The sequence below is a fragment of the Mytilus californianus genome, unplaced genomic scaffold (assembly GCF_021869535.1).
Source record: "Mytilus californianus isolate M0D057914Y unplaced genomic scaffold, xbMytCali1.0.p SCAF_10, whole genome shotgun sequence".
NCBI lineage: Eukaryota > Metazoa > Mollusca > Bivalvia > Mytilida > Mytilidae > Mytilus > Mytilus californianus.
Genome location: NW_026262582.1, coordinates 77,611,500 through 77,631,086, shown reverse-complemented (window position 1 = coordinate 77,631,086; position 19,587 = coordinate 77,611,500). Strand labels below are relative to the sequence as shown.

The following is a 19,587-nucleotide window of genomic DNA, read 5'->3' as shown; positions in this document are numbered from 1 at the left end:
GCAAGAGTGATATTGACATGCAGGGGTAAGAGACTGAATTTAGCGTGAGTGCTAGTTGTATTTTTGAGAATCTTACGGTCTGAAGAACTAAAAATACAAACTTTTAAAGTTAACTCATTAATATTTTTTTTTTCAGTTTTGGATGACATGTTTAAATAATACAATGTTATATCAGATCATTTTTTTCGAAAATACAAATACGCAATAAAAAGAAATCAGACTAAAGGTCCGGTTGTAAATGCATTTTACTGTAATCATCATGCAATTAAAACACTAAATTAATCGAATTGTAATTTATAAACGTTCTTTTTATTTAATATTAGGTGGTATTCAATTTTGGTAGTTAGGTTTACCCAAGGGGAGTAATTTCGTAAAGTGAAAGTGAAAGTAGAAAGTAAACAAACCAATTCATACTACAGGGTGAGATAACACGCTACGCTTAAATAATAATGCTTGTTTGTTCAGGAAATAAGAAACCTCTGTTTGGGAAGAATCGCCATTGACATGAAAAACAACTTCCACGGTATAGTGTTGTGTATACGTGTCTAGCATTTTAAAGGTTCCACTATCATGACTATTAATGTGAAAATCTAGAACAAAGCAATTACACACCCAAATTTGACTTTTTTTAAGCCCTGCAATTAATTTTGGCATTTTTTTTCTCAAAACAACATACATTATATGCAGATGTGTTTGTCTCTGACCGTATATATCAAGTGTTTGGTACAGGGCATTAGCCCAATTATTAGTCCAAATAATTATGACGTCTTGAATGGCTATTATATTTTTTTCTTTGACGCCTTACATCGACGATGTAAGGCGTCAAAGAAAAAAAATATAATAGCCTTTCAAGACGTCATAACTATTTGGACTAGCCCAATTGTATGATCTTATATGTATCTTATTTAGTATTTACACCAAGAGATTATGGTTAATGCAAATTATAGGCTGCATTAATTTAGGAGGGGTCTTAAGTGTTATTTAAAAGCTTGTTATAAATGCAGGATATCCAATTGCATTAAATGACATCGATGTGTGAACAGACATATACATGTACTAGTATAATTATAAAAAAAATATGTTCAACGGAAAAAAATGTCTGTAATTAAAGATACACATCTCATGTCCTTGGAATTGATGCCTGGAGTTGAAAAAATTGAAAACATTGTATTATTCCAAAATAAAAAAAAAACGATAAGTTACCATGCAGCATCTAGAACATCACTGCAGAGCAGGCTCATACAAACTTAATTGAATATATAGTGTATGTAATATAGTATGTAAATAATTGAGAACCAAGGTAACACATCGGAAAATCTATCAATCTAGCTAGATTTAGCCGATATTTGCCGATTGAGGCGAAAATTAAGTTTCGTGTTTCTTTGTTTTGTGTCATTTGCTGGTAAAGTTTTTAAGTCATTCGGCACACCTTGAACAATCTAATATGGAAAGCCTCAGCTGTCATATATTAGAGATTTACAAAACGTTATGCTGAAGCTTAAAATGTAAAGTGAAGACAGCGTGATGTTGAATTGAGTCACCAAAATACTAACTCTAAATTACAATATGCAAAGTTGAATTTGCGCAATGTTGACCTGCAACGACAAGTGCTTTAGTCGTGATAGTATAATGATAAGTCACGATGTTGTGATGATATGCCAAACACACGTAACGTTGGGTTTAAAGTACATGATGTGAAGTTGACGTTGCATGATGTTAGCTTGCAGATTGATACTGCTCAGTCATCCACATCGACAGCTATGATAACAAATAAAATGAATAGCTAAAATGTATGGTGCTGACTTGTTATTAATAGATGTCGAGCTGAGATAGTACGATGTTATATCATTGTGATATTACGATTGGTGTATCATGCAATCTGTTGATTTAAAACACCATGATGCACAGTTGAAAGTATATGATGTTAAGTTAAGATAACACTATGCTACACCACTATATTGAAACGAAATGTTTACCATACAATTTGTTGACTTAAAACAACACGATGCAACGTGTTGAGCTAAGATGCTCACTTGAAATTACAGGACGTACAGTTGAAATTTTGTAATGCTAAGCTACGATAGCACGATGTTATATCATTATAATGTCACAGTAGGCTTATTATACAATTTGCTCATTTAAAACTACACAACGTACAGTTGAAAGTACGTGATGTTAAGCTAAGATAGCACGTTGTTATATCATTAGAATGTCACGATAGGCTTACCACACGATATGCTCGTTTAGAACTACACGACGTACAGTTGAAAGTACGTGATGTTGAGCTATGAAAGCAATATCTTATATCATAATAATATCACGATAGGCTTGCCATACAATATGCTCATTCAAAACTACACGACGTACAGTTGAAAGTACGTGTTGTTGAGCTAAGATAGCACGATGTTATATCATTATGACGTCACGAGAGGCTTATCATACAATGTGTTGACTTGAAACTACACGATTTAGATTTGAAGTAGTTTGGTCTTGACTTGAAACAGTAAAATGTTAAGTTATAAAAACAGAACGTAAAGTCAACATAAAACAATGATAGGATGACATATACTTGTGCAGAATTGAAGATTTTTGGTGTTGACTTCGAATATAGTACAAATATTAGATCGTTTTTTGTTAAATTGAAAGACAATAATGATGCGTAAAACATTACAGAATTATGTGAAATGAAACTGCAATTCTATGGAAAAGAATGAGGGACAAATCCCAAGGATTTTTTCTTCTTCATTTGCAAGTTCGGAGGCAAAATGATTCATTAAGCAAAAGAATTACCCATCGCTATATATTACACTTGAATATAGTTTTGCCGTATATTTTACATGTTTTGTTTGGATTTTTTTTTTATGATTAAAAACCAGACTTTTTTTATGAACAATATTTAAGAAACTATTTATCTATGTTGTGTATTAATATATACAACATAATATTGTGCTTATAAGACTTATGACTGTGAGGGTCAAATTTTACTCATATAAAATCACATCTATGTAAGAGTTAGCGGAGAATTTGTATTTACCACTCCCGTTTTCCACGAAATAGAAAATAAGAATCTGGAGTCTTAAACTTAAAAATCAAATATCAACTGATATGACAAATAATATGATTAGCATAGGACTGAGAGGGTCAAAGCTATATCAGAATGTGACCCCCACCCCCGGTCTTGTTAGAGGTATCTGAAAATTAGAATTTTCTTTTCCATGAAATAAAACAAAAGAATCTGGACTGAATCAAAAGGGATGCGATTACGATTTCCATAGAATGTCAGAGACAGTTTGTCGACTAGTTCGTTAAAAATTCGGCTAGGCAAGTAAAGTATGTCTTGGAACAAAGCAGGGTTTATTCATATTAATATCACAATTACATGTTCTCGTCCTGATATGCATGTGATATTTGCCACTGTACGTAAAACGCACCCCTTTTCCCCGAAATAAAACAAAAGAATCTGGACTTAATCAAAAGCGATGCGATTACGATTTCCATAGAATGTCAGAGACAGTTTGTCGACTAGTTCGTTGAAAATTCGGCTAGGCAAGTAAAGTATGTCTTGTAACATAGCAGGGTTTATTCATATTCATATCACACTTACATGTTCTCGTCCTGATATGCATGTGATATTTGCCACTGTACGTAAAACGCACCCTTTTCCCCGAAATAAAACCAAAAAATCTGGACTTAATCAAAACATAAGCTATTTGGATTTCCATAGATTGTCAGAGTCGGTTTGTCAACTAGTTTGTTAAAAATTCGGCTAAGCAAGCAAAATATGTCTTGTACAGAGCCAAGATTTATTCATATTCATATTATTACACTTACATATTCTCGTCCTTATATGCATGTAATATTTGCCACTGTACACTAAATACAAATACATTTTCATCAATTCTTTTTTATGAAAAGGAGCATATTTTAAGCACGTTCATCGATTTGACACCCAGTAGTTCATGTTTTTTGGGAGTTCCTCGTAAATTATAACACATTCCTTCTTTATTTGCAAAATCGCCAAGTGACGGGTGCCACATATGAAACAGGATCTGCTTACTCTTCTGGAGCACCTGAGATCACCCCTTTTTTGAGGGTTTCGTATTGCTCAGTTTTTGATTTTCTACATGTTGCGCTTAATATACTGTTGTTTGGCTTTTGATCTTTTTTCTCTCGTTTATTTCGTTTTATCTTAGGGAGCTACCATTTGATTTTTATTGGGGGGCTAGAATGAAATTTGAAAAAAAGGCAGGACAGGAGTTTTGAGTAAAAAAAAGGCAGGATGAGCAACTTGGCAAAAAAAAAAGGCAAGATGACAATTTATGTAAAAAAAAGTCAGAATAAACTAATAAAAAAAAAATGCAGGACCGAATAGAGTGAAAAATAAAAAGGCAGGACAGAGATTACAACTCAAAAAAGGCAGAACAAATTTTTTCGTCCTAGTCCCCCCCCCCCCCCTCCCTCCATAAAAATCACATGGTAGCTCCCTTAGATTCTCATATAGCTCAACACAATCGGTGTAGATCGAAAAAAATTTAACTATTTTGAGAGAGGAATGTTATTCATATATAGTACTTTTCATCTTGATGAAGAAAATTATGAGATTTATCTGATTAAAACGACTATTTGTTTTTGAATACAGAACGTTTTTTGCATATGTTTTCAACTTTTCCATATAGGGGAGATAACTCGGATAACTTTATTTTTTGTCGTTTTTTTTATTTTTTTTATTTTTTTGCTATGGCATTGTCAATCTGTTTTCGACTTATGAGTTTGAAATCCCTTTGGCATATTTCGTCTCTAATGATGGAATGTGTAGGGACTTTATCTATTTTGTTTTGTAGACAGAAAACGAGTCTCGTGATCCCAGTTTTTATTTTTATTTTCTAACACTGAGTTTTCCATGTATAGTTTATACAAAATCTGACAATACTGCATAACCTGTAGCTTGCAAAATGCTCTGTGGCCCAAACTTTTTATTATGTTTTTCAAAAAAGAATAAACTACATTTTGGCAAATAATTAAAAAAAATCTACCGATTTTAATTTAGACCACACTTATGAAAACTATGAGAGAGAGAGAGAGAGAGAGAGAGAGAGAGAGAGAGAGAGAGAGAGAGAGAAACTGTTGACATAAAAAAAACATATCTACAAATTAATCAAAGCAATACCAAAATAATTCATGGACTTTAACAATTTTTACAGATTTTTGATTTTTTTTTCTTTGAAAACACTTATAGATAGAGAGAAGCTGCAAAGAACCAAGAAAATCACTATGGACAAGAAAATAAGTGACGGAAATCATTAATTGGCTTCTTATTATAAGTTATAGGGGTCATTGTCCATTAATGACTTTACCAATTTAATAAAAATAAAATATTCTCCTAGTGGATATATACATAAACCTGGGCACTATCTTACTTGGTGCTGGAAAAATGGTTGGCACTGCTGTAAATGATGTATTTTTTTTTTGGAAAGTTGACGATTTAGACTGGAGGCTCTAGGTCAAATTTCATTAGGTTTCATATAGACTTCATGTATGAGCGAAAAGTATACAACAGAATCTACCATACTTTATGTTTGGGTTGGCCCCATGCAGTAGGATTCTTCCACCTATGAATTCTTTTTGCTTTATTTCGTGGAAAAGAAAATTCAAATTTTCAGATACCTATAACAAGACCGGGGGTGGGGGTCACATTCTGATATAGCTTTGACCCTCTCAGTCCTACGCTAATCGTATTATTTGTCATATCAATTGATCTTTGTTTTTTAAGATTAAGACTCAAGATTCTTATTTTCTATTTCGTGGAAAACGGGAGTGGTAAATACAAATTCTCCGCTAACTCTTACATAGATGTGATTTTATATGAGTAAAATTTGACCCTCACAGTCATAAGTCTTATAAGCACAATATTAGATAAATATTTTCTTAAATATTGTTCATAAAAAAAGTCTGGTTTTTAATCATAAAAAAAAATCCAAACAAAACATGTAAAATATACGGCAAAACTATATTCAAGTGTAATATATAGCGATGGGTAATTCTTTTGCTTTATGAATCATTTTGCCTCCGAACTTGCAAATGAAGAAGAAAAAATCCTTGGGATTTGTCCCTCATTCTTTTCCATAGAATTGCAGTTTCAATTCACGTAATTCTGTAATGTTTTACGCATCAGTATTGTTTTTCAATTTAACATAAAACGATCTAATATTTGTTCTATATTCAAAGTCAACACCAAAAATCTTCAATTCTGCACAAGTATATGTCATCCTATCATGTTTTTATGTTGACTTTACGTTCTGTTTTTATAACTTAACATTTTACTGTTTCAAGTCAAGACCAAACTACTTCAAATTTACATCGAGTAGTTTCAAGTCAACACATTGTATGATAAGCCTCTCGTGACGTCATAATGATATAACATCGTGCTATCTTAGCTCAACAACACGTACTTTCAACTGTACGTCGTGTAGTTTTGAATGAGCATATTGTATGGCAAGCCTATCGTGATATTATTATGATATAACATCGTGCTATCATAGCTCAACATCACATACTTTCAACTGTACGTTGTGTAGTTTTAAATGAGCATATTGTATGGTAAGCCTATCGTGACATTCACATGATATAACAACATGCTATCTGAGCTTAACATCACCTAGTTTCAACCGAAAATTATGTAGTTTTAAATGAGCATATCGTGTGGTAAGCCCATCGTGACATTCTAATGATATAACAACGTGCTATCTTAGCTTAACAACACGTACTTTCAGCTGTACGTGGTGTAATTTTAGATGAGCAAATTGTATAATATGCCTATCGTGACATTATAATGATATAACATCGTGCTATCTTAGCTCAACAACACGCACTTTCAACTGTGCGTCGTGTAGTTTTAAATGAGCATATTGTATGGCAAGCCTATCGTGATATTATTATGATATAAGATATTGCTATCATAGCTCAACATCACGTACTTTCAACTGTACTTCGTGTAGTTCTAAACGAGCATATCGTGTGGTAAGCCTATCGTGACATTATAATGATATAACAACGTGCTATCTTAGCTTAACATCACGTACTTTCAACTGTACGTTGTGTAGTTTTAAATGAGCAAATTGTATAATAAGCCTACTGTGACATTATAATGATATAATATCATGCTATCGTAGCTTAGCATTACAAAATTTCAACTGTACGTCCTGTAATTTCAAGTGAGCATCTTAGCTCAACACGTTGCATCGTGTTGTTTTAAGTCAACAAATTGTATGGTAAACATTTCGTTTCAATATAGTGGTGTAGCATAGTGTTATCTTAACTTAACATCATATACTTTCAACTGTGCATCATGGTGTTTTAAATCAACAGATTGCATGATACACCAATCGTAATATCACAATGATATAACATCATACTATCTCAGCTCGACATTTATTAATAACAAGTCAGCATCATACATTTTAGCTATTCATTTTATTTGTTATCATAGCTGTCGATGTGGATGACTGAGCAGTATCAATCTGCAAGCTAACATCATGCAACGTCAACTTCACATCATGTACTTTAAACCCAACGTCACGTGTGTTTGGCATATCATCACAACATCGTGACTTATCATTATACTATCACGACTAAAGCACTTGTCATTGCAAGTCAACATTGTGCAAATTCAACTTTGCATATTGTAATTTAGAGTTAGCATTTTGGTGACTCAATTCAACATCACGCTGTCTTAACTTTACATTTTAAGCTTCAGCATAACGTTTTGTAAATCTCTAATATATGACAGCTGAGGCTTTCCATAATCTAAAGTAGTGGAATTTGTTGTGTTTTGCCGATTGAAGTGAACGTAAGTTGTTTGCTTCTTTGTGTTTGTGTCACCTTCATTGCAAGTTATCATTTTGAAGATCTGAGATAATGTTGCAGATTTTTTTGTTTGCAATATAAGACCACTTGTTATACAGTGTTTCTCAATTATTACAAGTTGAGATGATTTTAAGATCATTATTGGGATAAGTATTAATAGTCAACAAGGCGAATTTTGATTTTTGTTGTTGTAAAGAAAAGCTTTTGTCAAGTGTATAACATTACTGTCTAAGGAAGGAAATAAGAGACCAGAAATAGCACGATAAACAGATTATCTGATTACAGTAGTTGTCGTCTGTTTATGTAGTTCATACGTGTTTCTCGTTTCTCGTTTTTGTATAGATTAGACCGTTGGTTTTTCCGTTTGAATGGTTTTACACTAGTAATGTTTTGGGGCCCTTTATAGCTTGCTGTTCGGTGTGAGCCAATGCTCCGTGTTGAAGGCCGTACCTTGACCTATAATGGTTTACTTTTGTAAATTGTAACTTGGATGGAGAGTTGTCTCATTGACACCCATACCACATCTTCCTATATCTATCGGGGTTTCTGTGTACAAATATCATAAATACCAATGTGTAGAAAACCCGATAATCTATAAACATTGCTCACGAACCAACTTTTTTCTACATTCTGTTGGAAATATTACGTTTACTCTAATCTACACAATAAATTTTGCGGTACGTTCTGTTGGAAATATTACGCTAACTTAAGTAACTGATATTCATTTTTTTAAATGGTTGTGTTTTATGTTGAATTTTAGGATAATTTATTATGACGAAAAGAATGGTATCTATAGCAACAGACATCACCTCTAGATTGACTTTAAACGATGGAGTATGTATGCCAATGTTTGGTCTTGGTATGTATGAAGCATCTTCCGGGAGCGGAGGAGTGGCAGAAAAAGCAGTCGAGTACGCCTTATCAAAAGGATATCAACTAATAGATACCGCAGAATTTTATGGGTTGGTATATAATCATTATTCATTGATGATTTCCTTAATATTTGGCACCACCCATTTATCTCCATGTTAGGGATATATTTAAACAAAACAATTCTAGACAACTAGAAAAACAATTTGTTTCATTTAATCTATAGAAACATAAGTAAAAACTGAAATTAAAAACCCCAAAGTTTAGCCTCTCGAAGAACTCCCCCCCCCCCCCCCCCCCCTTCCCCCCTATTTATATTTATGAGTATTTAATATCTTTAAAGCTTCGGGTTAACATGGGGTGGATACGGGGACCGTGAAAAGAGAAAGCATAACACTTACAGTCACCATCATTCATAAATCAACGTCGAGAGTGATTTATGAGGGTCTGGATGGGGTTCACAGAAATAAGATTAATTGGCAAAACGTGCAGATAAAAAATAAAGAAAGAGAAAAAAAGGGAAAACAAAAAGAATAAAGAATAATGGGTAGCTGGAATATAAAGAATATACATAAATGGACAAAATAGATAAGAATAGATAAAAAAAGGTCCTTTTAAAATGAAGAATAAGATAACGAGAGACCCGCCATCAAGACCCTCATTTGTTTTACGGAATCATTTGTACAGTACGCATTTTAATTTGTATTGCATTTTAGAAATGAAACCGATGTCGGAATGGGTATAAAGAAATCCGGATTAAATCGAGAAGATATATTCGTTGTGACCAAGTTATGGGATAATGGATTCAGTCGGTGTAAGAAAATATTTAACCGTAGCTTAAAAATGTAAGATATTCATTACTTAAAGTTGTATATTGTTCTTATGGGTTTTGGAAGCCAACATTATTCAAGTAGGAGAAACACAAATCTATTATACATGTATACCTATCATCATTTATACATCGAATTTCAAAATTTGCAAGTATGAATAAAAGGAGATCTGGGTTATACGTCAGTGAAACAGCAACCTTACAAAACATGCCAACAAAACACGAAATCTTTAACAATAGACAGGTGTCATACAATACATGCGCGGCAAGCAAGCATGTCTAGCTCTAAATCGCCCTGATCAGTGTTGTGCATATTTACAGATAACAGAAACAATAAAAAATCAACCAGTTTAACTCGTTGACAATAGAGGCATTTTAAGTGTTACCCTTGATCGTTTGTCTATCCGTCCTTCAATCCACCCGCCCTTCCCTCCCATTTTCTTTTCCGGACTTTTAACTTAAGTTTTCCTCATCCATATTTTATGAAACTCATACACAACGAATAAGGAAGGACCTCCCCAAAATATATATTTGAATTCGATATCACGAATTGAAGAATTCGTTTTAACAGATTAAATTCGTGATTTCGAATTTCCGGAATTAGTTATGACAGTTTTCGTGATCACAATTTTGTAGTTCGAGATAACGGATTTGAATCGTAATAACGAATATTATAAATAGTGATAACGAATTGTATTAATCGTTATAACGGATTGAAATCGTTATTACGAATTTGTAGAATAAGTTATCACATTTTTTTGGTAATTCATGATAACGGATTTAAATCGTAATAATGAATTTTATAAATAGTTATTTCGGATTAAATTATGACTAATTCGTAGAAATAGTCATAATGAATTTAATCCATTATCACGATTTATACAATTTGTTATAACGATTTTAAAGCCGTTATCATTCACGATAATACTCTGTGATAACGAATTAGATTAGTAACTACGAATTACAAAACAAAAATTCTGATCACAAATTACAAAAAAATGTGATAACGAATTTAATCCGTTATTACGAATTACAAAATCTGTTATAACTAATTCAATAAATTCATGATAACGAATTTAATCTGTGATAGCGAATTCTACAATTCGTGATAACGAGTTAAGTTCGTGATAGAAATGGAATTATATTTTTGGTAGGTCCTAAATGAGCCTCCGTAATTTAAGAACCATAACTCACAGATATAGTTCGAATTCGGGCAGTGAGTCACTTACCTTTCTAACGTTATGTCTCTTTATCTCATGGAAATTGAAATGTTTTCGTTCCCGCACTTTAACTTATGTTTTCCCTTATCCAATTTTATGAAACTCATACACAATGTTTAGAATCTCAAAACGCATACAGAGTTCGAATTAGGGCAGCGAGTCACTTACCGTTCTAGAAGTATGCCCCCTTTTAACTTGGAAACATGCAAAGCTTGAGCGGGGGCATTCGTGTCCTCAGACACATTCATCTTTTATTTTCTTCTAAAATCCGCACCAGATCAGGACTATGGCAGTAATATAATATATTTTTTCGGGTTGAAGAAGGCTTTATCGTGCGCCAGAGTTTTAAATTGTATGTCAGTCATTTCAAGTTATAATATGAGCCAGTCGATGCAAAAAGGTACAAAAACGAAAAAAATACGAAATAAAAAAAAAGTGCGCATAATAAGGGGTAGCAAACTTGTGATCTATAAAACACAGTTACTTTCACCATACCCTTAAGCTGTAAGCTATACACACCTTCCAGTGCTGACCCTCTTGTTTTATAAAGATTTTGCTAAATTATTTCATATATTTCAATCATTTTCCATGTATAGTTTAAATGTCTTTACTTGCCATTTGGTGATGTTCACTCCGGTGGCAGTGGGGTTAAGGCTGTTGCTTACAGTGCAGATGTAAATGCAATCAAAGGGGGCAACAGTTCGAATCCCTTGCAAGGACGGTTAACTTATATAATATTAGATAACATAACTAAACTTAAATTTCATTTTCTAAATCACAAGATGACATAATTTTTGCATTTTCCCTTTCATTTAAATGTTGTCTTCCTTTCTGTAAACATGGGTAGATATGATGAAAATGGTTGACCTTTTGTCTCTATAGTGTCGAAAATGGTTAAGTATCTGCTCAGTATAGCATTGTTCCGGGTCACAAATGATTTTACACTTGCTCAAGTACAAAAATTCAGATATTTCTACGTATTTTTCCGTTTTAATTGACAAATTCGTGACAGAATTAACAATTTTATGAATGTTTACATTAATATCAATTTTGTCGGATAAAATCGTTTATCAAAAATATTTTAACGAACTTCAACAACGTTTCCTGTAAAGTTTATCAAAGGACTTTTTGTACCTTTTAGCATGGACTGGCTCATATATATGAATACATAATCAGACCGCACGTACATGTAAAATCACACAAGGAGGTCAATGAGCAAAGTTATTTGTAAAGATCATGAAACTTTCCTTACGTGCATCTTAGTTAATGCACTCACTAGAATATATGACCGTATATGATTCTGTATTCATACTTCCACACAGCCAAACAAATCCCTAGTAAGTTTTCGCACCTATTCAATTCTAGATTTTTACAGATAGCTTTACATGTACATAGATCATGTAGATTATTTTTGTCTAATATTCATGTAAACACATTATTCGTAGATTGCATGGAATAGTAGATTTACATATAACAGTCTAACATGTAAGAGCAGTTATTTTTTTCACGATTGACACTGATATACAAAACTAACACTCTTAAATATTCATTTACTGTAAAGCTTGAAAAAGAGAGGCGCTAGATACCAACGGGATGTGCAAACTCGTGAGTCGAAAACAAACTGACAATGCCATGGCAAAAAAACCCCAAAACAACCAAAACACCACATGTAAGTTTGTCACTTATCTAAGCAATGCTTTTGAAATGAGCTTCATGCAAGAATGTTTTAAAACGTATATGAACTTCAATAAGCTTTTTTATGGAATATATGTTTCTTGAAATATCAAAAATGAGGCCGTTGGTTTTGTTTTGTTTAAATAGCTTTAAATTAATGATTTCTGGGCCTTTTATAGCTGACTATATGGTATGGCTTTTTCTTATTATTGAAGGCCGTACGATGACCTATACGTTCTAGTCCGCTTTGTTTATACTCTGTTGGATGATTGCCTCATTGCCACAATTCATATCTCCTTATTTCATATTGGTAAGCTTAACGGGGTAGAACTGCAAAAAATGGTTTATATATTAATTAAAGAAATTAAAGGTAAAAGGTACCAAAGAGTTATTAAAACTCATAAGTCAAAGACAAACTGACAATGACATGACAAAGAAAAACACAGTCTACAAACCACAATATAGAAAAAGTACAGACTAAGCAACACGAACTCCGCCATGAACCAAAGGTGATCTCAGATAATCAGTCTTTGTTTCAAATAACCGTATGTTTTTTTTTATTATAATTGTTTAACAAAGATATTTTGATTAAAAGATGTACCTTAACTAAGAAAGTTTACAATTTAAACGAGCAATGCGTTAGTACTCACCTGTTTTATCAATGTTTTTATGCGTTCATGTGAAACAGAATTGTGATCTCTGCTACTTCAAAGCTTAGAACATATTTAGGAAAATGGCCGATGTAAACGTTCCATTGATTTTTAGGGGTTATGTCCTTTAACCTAGATCTAAATTCTGAATATGTTTTATTCTAAAGGCTTGATTTACAGTACGTAGATCTGTATCTGATACATTCGCCAAGTAGTGGTCAAGTTGTGGAAACATACAAAGCTATGTTGGAGTTGAAACAGAAAGGCCTTGTCAGGTAACGGATATCATAAATGGCTATAGCAACTCGTGACACAGAATTAATTTTGACGATATCGTTTTAATTTTCTAAATTTTATTATTACAACATGAGGCAGTAATAATGAAGATACTAAATTGGAATAGATGAAAAACGAGACAAGAATACGTGAAATCGTCAGTTCCACGTAAATGATAGGAAGTTCATACGAGCAAACCCATTTTTTTCATATTATTCTTAGGCAAGTTTTGCAAATTAAATAGGTAGGTTCAGCTAAGTTGGTCGACCAGGACTAAGGATAGAAATGTCGACTGCTACTAGAGAACGAATGCACGTTGAACAAGGGCAGCAAGTTTTCTGACGCTACGTTGACATGTAACATGGATATATTAGATAAGATTAACGCCTGCGCATATTTTTTTATGATATATAAAAGCTTTAATACCAGAACATATATTTTATCGGGAGTTAAAGTACGTTACGAATATCATTTTAATACTATTTATTTATTTAAAAACCAGTTGTTGGCATGACACGGGTTATGTTCTTCTCATATATGTTATGATGGTATGATACTAAACCCCTAACGGGAAGGATTGTGCCTGATATTCATATGATGAAGACATAATCTTTCAATCAGTTTAATTGAAGTCTGGAGCTGGCATGTCAGTTAACTGCTAGTAGTCTGTTGTTATTTATGTATTATTGTCATTTTGTTTATTTTCTTTGGTTACATCTTCTGACATCAGACTCGGACTTCTCTTGAACTGAATGTTAATGTGCGTATTGTTATGCGTTTACTTTTCTACATTTGCTAGAGGTATAGGGGGAGGGTTGAGATCTCATAAACATGTTTAACCCCGCCGCATTTTTGCGCCTGTCCCAAGTCAGGAGCCTATAGCCTTTGTTAGTCTTGTATTATTTTTAACTTTAGTTTCTTGTGTACAATTTGGAGTTTAGTATGGCGTTCATTATCACTAGTATATATATTTGTTTAGGGGCCAGCTGAAGGACGCCTCCGGGTGCGGGAATACCTCGCTGCATTGAAGACCTGTTGGTGACCTTCTGTTGTTGTCTGTTCTATGGTCGGGTTGTTGTCTCTTTGACACATTCCCCATTTCCATTCTCAATTTTATTAGGGACTTTAGGGGACCTTACGCAAGTTTTACATAATACTTCATGTTTTTTACGTTTTCGAGTTCATAGTACACGGCATTAACTCATGTCCCTACCGGAAGCATACTTTAACTAGATTGATAAAATGTGGTTCATTCTTCAAAATGTATCTTTTTGATAATTTTGATTCAATCAGTTTTCAAACTCATTCATGGCAAAGTATTTGACCTTGTGAATGTTACATGTGTTATGCCGGAAACACGCGTTGTGCTCACATAGATCATGTAATAAGGTTTGTTGATAAATTATTTTACAACTTAATTACTTTTTTTGGTATATATATATATATGAAGGAGGGGGAAATATTTGAATTTATATTTATATTATGATGCTATAAAAAACGGCGGAGATTTCAAAACCATTAACTTACAATATCAATGCAGAACTTAAAATGCGAATTCGATCACCGTACATAGGATCCCACTATTATGACAACATAGAATATTCAATTATCAAATTACCGACTTTGTGTCCAATTCTAGAATTTATATTTGAAGCAAAGGGAGAACAAACTCTGTTCGCTCTCAATGCAAATTTGAAAAAAACAAAATGAAAACGCAAGTCTTAAGGTACATAAGAATTTTTGTTCATTCTTATATCTCATACACTTCACAATGATTGTACAGCTTGTTTTGTATAGGCAGGAACTAAAGTTTGTCCTACTTTTCTATTCTCCAATGAGTGAAAAGTTATGAAATGGAAATCAATGTCGGCAATTTGAAAACTTCTTTCTTATTCTATCTATCTTTTACATTTACAGATCAGTAGGTGTTTCTAACTTTGGGGTTCAACATTTGGAGGGTCTAGAATCTGCTGGACTTCCAACACCATCAGTGAACCAGATTGAACTGCACACATGGCAACAGAAACCGGAAATAGTGAAATACTGTCGAGAGAAGGGAATTACAGTAATGGGATATTCCCCTCTGGTTAAAGGACAACGATTTGATGATCCTACGCTTGTGAAAATTGCAAACAAGTATGGGTTGTTTTTATTTTGTTATTTAGTTTTCAACATTAGTAAAATAAAATATAAATTTGACATGAACAAACATTAAAAGTGGTTTAAAGATATTCTAGCATGCAACTCTCAGATCTGTACTTAATGTCTTTTTGTTGTCGGGATGTACAAGTACCGGTCCACGTCTACTCTGTGTTTTTCTTAGATGTATTTCTATTTGTATCCATCTGATGAGTTCAGCTTTTTTCAACTGATTTTTATAGTTTGTTCTTATGTTGTACTGTTACACCACTGTCTAAGGTTAGGGAAGGGTTGGGCGCCCTTTAACATGTTTAACCCCGCCACTTTCTGTATGTGCCTGTCCCAAGTTAGGAGCCTGTAATTTAGTGGTTTTCATTTGTTGCTGTGTTACATATTTGTTTTTTATTTTGTACATAAATTAGGCAGTTAGCTTTCTCGTTTGAATTGTTTTACATTTGTCATTTCGGGGCCTTTTATAGCTAACTATGCGGTATGGGCTTTGTTGAAGGCCGTACGGTTACCTATAGTTGTTAATTTCTGTGATATTTAGTCTCTTGTGGAGAGTTATCTCATTGGCAATCATACCACATCTTCTTTTTTAAACTTAAGCAAATGTCTCAGCTATAATATATGCAACTTCTAAGCGGTTGTATATTGGGGTTTAAATTTGCTTTGCAAGAGGCTAGGGGCAACAAAGTATACATTCGTGGTTGATATGATTAGGATGTTCTTAGAGAAAATAAGATTAAACGGAATCGGATAGTGCTGTCATGCAACCTTTAGTTCACCATATACATTGAAAAAATGTTTACGCGATGTGAAAGGTATTTGAAGGAAAGACAGAGAGTACTATGATTGAAAGAAAAAAAACAACGTAAGGCTCTGCTCAAGAAGGTAAGTAAGAACTGACAGTAGTTTACCGATGTTCTAAATTTAAAACTGAGACTCCATATAGAATACCAGTCAAGAAAATATATATGAGGGAAGCACATCAACTCCAAACAGAACAAAATAGGTTCAGCAGTTCCTCATCCGCTAGTTGTACATGTCGTTTGCTCATAACAACTTTAACACTGTGATTTGTTTAGTGAATCGTTGTGTTTCTTTTCTGTGTTGTGTTTTATACTGTTTGTCTTTTGTTCGTTTTTCGCCATGGCATTGTTAGTTTATTTTTTACTTATTTTGACTTATAAGTTTGAATGTCCCTTTGGTATCTTTTGCATCTCTCTTTTATGAAAAAAGAAAAATGAGAAAATGATTCCATTTTTTGTAGGTACAAGAAATCACCAGCACAAATCCTTATTAGATGGAGTATACAACATGGATTTATTACCATACCAAAATCTGGAAAACCAAACCGAATAAATGAAAACATGGAAGTATTTGATTGGGCTATAATGGATGACGATATGGCTGTCTTAGTAAGTACATGAGTTCATAAATGTACTTGTAATTATATCACAAAAAAAACCAAACTTCTTGGAAAAAGATGAATAAGTGCAGTGTAAAATGGACAATTCCATTTAATATCTGAAAAGGGGGGTGGGGGTGTATGTATTTTCTGATGAGTTTCAAAAGTCATTTCATAGGGGTATCGATTGGATCATAATATTATATCCGGGAGTACCTATTATTTGTTTCTGTGGGGTCTTTTCTTTTCTAAATATGTAAAAATATCGCATCTGAAGGGTTTAAACATTGTTTAAGTCAAGCATCTGAGGGGTTTAAAGCCAAGCATCTGAGGGATTGAAATTTGCCTGAAAATTTTCTTACGGGGGTCTTTGGAAAAGGTAACCATCCACTCTCCCTGTCTAGAAAATAAATTGAATGGCCCAATGGAAACTAATTTTACTGAAGCATCTCTTTTGAAGTTTGAAATTATGTGATACACATAAGAACTTTAATCCGATATTATGGGTAGTTAAGGTATCGTGGTAAAAAGAAAGAGAACTACACAAAATAATGGCACATTCTTTTCAGAATCTTGTCATGCTGTATTTTTCTTATCAAAATACTTCAATGTATATACCATTAAGAATATATTCCAGCACATCACCAAGATTACACAAACACTCATTAATCAACCCCCAAGGATGACTTGGGAATAGAAATATTGTCACTCTTACTCATTTTCCGACCGGTAGTTAAAACCTTGCTAAAGTGGCATTTCCGTTTGGCTGTGCGGAATGTACAAGTACGCAGCAATGTCCGGTCAGAATGGGGACGTTAAATCTGATTGACTCGTATAAAGAGAGTGTGCACGTTAAGAACCCTTGAAACAACTCTTTGTGAGGTCCGTAGTTGGCCTTTTGCAAGGCGATATGTGTGTCCTTATACATCATACCCTCAGTTTTCAGTGACAGTCCAAATTTCCCCGAATTTCATCCCAGACGGCTTCTATTACAGGACCTACCTATTGTATGTATTGTTAATTTGTTCTCGTCCTGAACATGCATGACATATTTGCCATTTGATATAGTAACCAACAACAATCAACCAATTAATCTGTTTAGTCAAGGAAAGAAAATGTTTACATGTTAAATGTTTTATGTAAAATGCTAAGCACACAATGTAATGTTGGTATAATACAGCATTGTTCTTTTTTTTTTATAAAGTTACGAATTAACAACACTGATCTCAGCAACACAATATCGAAGACTGCAATTTCAAACTCATGATTTTCTCATCAACAGCACCTGTGTCGACTTTGTGAATTGATATTGATCAATAAACTCATCATTGATACCAAGATTAAATTTTATACACCAGACGTGCATTTCGTCTACAAAAAAAACATTAGTAACGCTCGAATCAAAAGATACAAAAAGACCAAATAAAATACGAAGTTGAAGAGCATTGTGAACCCAACACACAGCCTGTATTCCAATTGATACCTCTCTGACCGATTTGTATTCATTTGAAACAGATTTCAAGCATAACTTTTTTAGAGACAAAAACAATAATAATGCGTGCATTATCGTGCTATGGGAGACGCTTTCCCCGTTGTCTAACCCAGTCTATCTTCGTTTGGAGTTATGTGATTCTTTTAGATTTGTTCTCTTTGTTTGCATGTTTCATGTAAATTAACGAGTACTTAACATAAGGTAACTATATTCACCAAGAAAAATTGTATAAAGAGGAATAAAAACTTGTTAAATAGATACCCATATTAAATTCATCAACAGAACATGAACCTCACCTCATATATAAATAACAACAATTCGACGTTGCGAAATCTAATGCCGTGTAGGTCCTATTTCTAAAAGCGTACACTACATAGTTTTGATTAGTTAAAACAGTCTGTAACAATGAAAATTCAACCATTGACTTGGTGTTATTTTCATTTAGGTGGTCCTTTTGATTTTGAAACGACTAATTGAAACTAAAGGCCAGTTTTTAAGAAAGATTATTTTTTAGTTTCAAAGACAAAACATATACCTGTTCAAATCCTAAGCATGCCATACCAAAAAATGTGTGAATTTATTTGTTTCAAATTTATTTTACAGAACAGTTTCCCTGACAACTCATGTACCTGGAATCCTTGTAAAATGCCTTGGACAGGCTGAAAAAGATGATGTTATTAAACTGATATTGTTTAAAATATAGTTTAATGTGTATAATTTGGAATTTTGAATTTAGAGTTAATAAACTACTATTCAAAAGTTTCTTCATTTGTCAATGTTTGTGAGAGACTATTTCACAATTTCAATAGGTGTTTGACAATTAAGGATAACTTAAATACATGCTTTATTTTTAAGAATGTTGTTTATGGTTGGATTAGATCAATAAAATAACATTAAATTGCATTTTTTTATTGATTAATCTCAAAACTTTTCCTGAGTGGAAATTAATTGAAGTAATTGTTTAAATTTTAATACTTCATCAATTTTACCGATTGGCCGATTAAAGGGACATTAGTTGTGAAATTTATGTTTATCGGTTGGATAAAACTTTCATATTTTATAAATAACATACTGAAAAGAATATCCAAATTACGTAAAGTCTAAAGATACAATTTACAATGCATGGACTCGCTTTAATTTTTAAGCATTTCGTACGTATTTGT

General features: G+C 33.1%; 1 protein-coding gene across 2 annotated transcripts; it reads left to right on the top strand.

The window, feature by feature from the left end:
* The first annotated feature begins 381 nt into the window (after window positions 1–381).
* Window positions 382–19,339, top strand: LOC127718595 (uncharacterized oxidoreductase YtbE-like). 2 transcript variants are annotated; one of them, XM_052224666.1, is made up of 7 exons: window positions 382–420; window positions 8,624–8,825; window positions 9,450–9,578; window positions 13,274–13,381; window positions 15,300–15,518; window positions 16,795–16,942; window positions 19,028–19,339. In XM_052224666.1, exons 2-7 carry the CDS (start codon window positions 8,635–8,637, stop codon window positions 19,085–19,087), a joined length of 855 nt encoding a protein of 284 aa, XP_052080626.1. In that variant the 5' UTR covers window positions 382–420; window positions 8,624–8,634; the 3' UTR covers window positions 19,088–19,339. The 2 variants fall into 2 exon arrangements, with proteins under 2 accessions (XP_052080626.1, XP_052080625.1); XM_052224665.1 differs by having other exon boundaries at window positions 389–523.
* The last annotated feature ends 248 nt before the right edge of the window (window positions 19,340–19,587 follow it).

Coding starts and splice junctions, on each gene's coding strand:
- LOC127718595 (XM_052224666.1), top strand. CDS start 8,635: ATGACGAAAAGAATGGTATCTATAGCAACAGACATCACCTCTAGATTG. Junction 8,826..9,449: donor GATACCGCAGAATTTTATGG/GTTGGTATATAA, acceptor ATTGCATTTTAG/AAATGAAACCGATGTCGGAA. Junction 9,579..13,273: donor TTTAACCGTAGCTTAAAAAT/GTAAGATATTCA, acceptor TTTATTCTAAAG/GCTTGATTTACAGTACGTAG.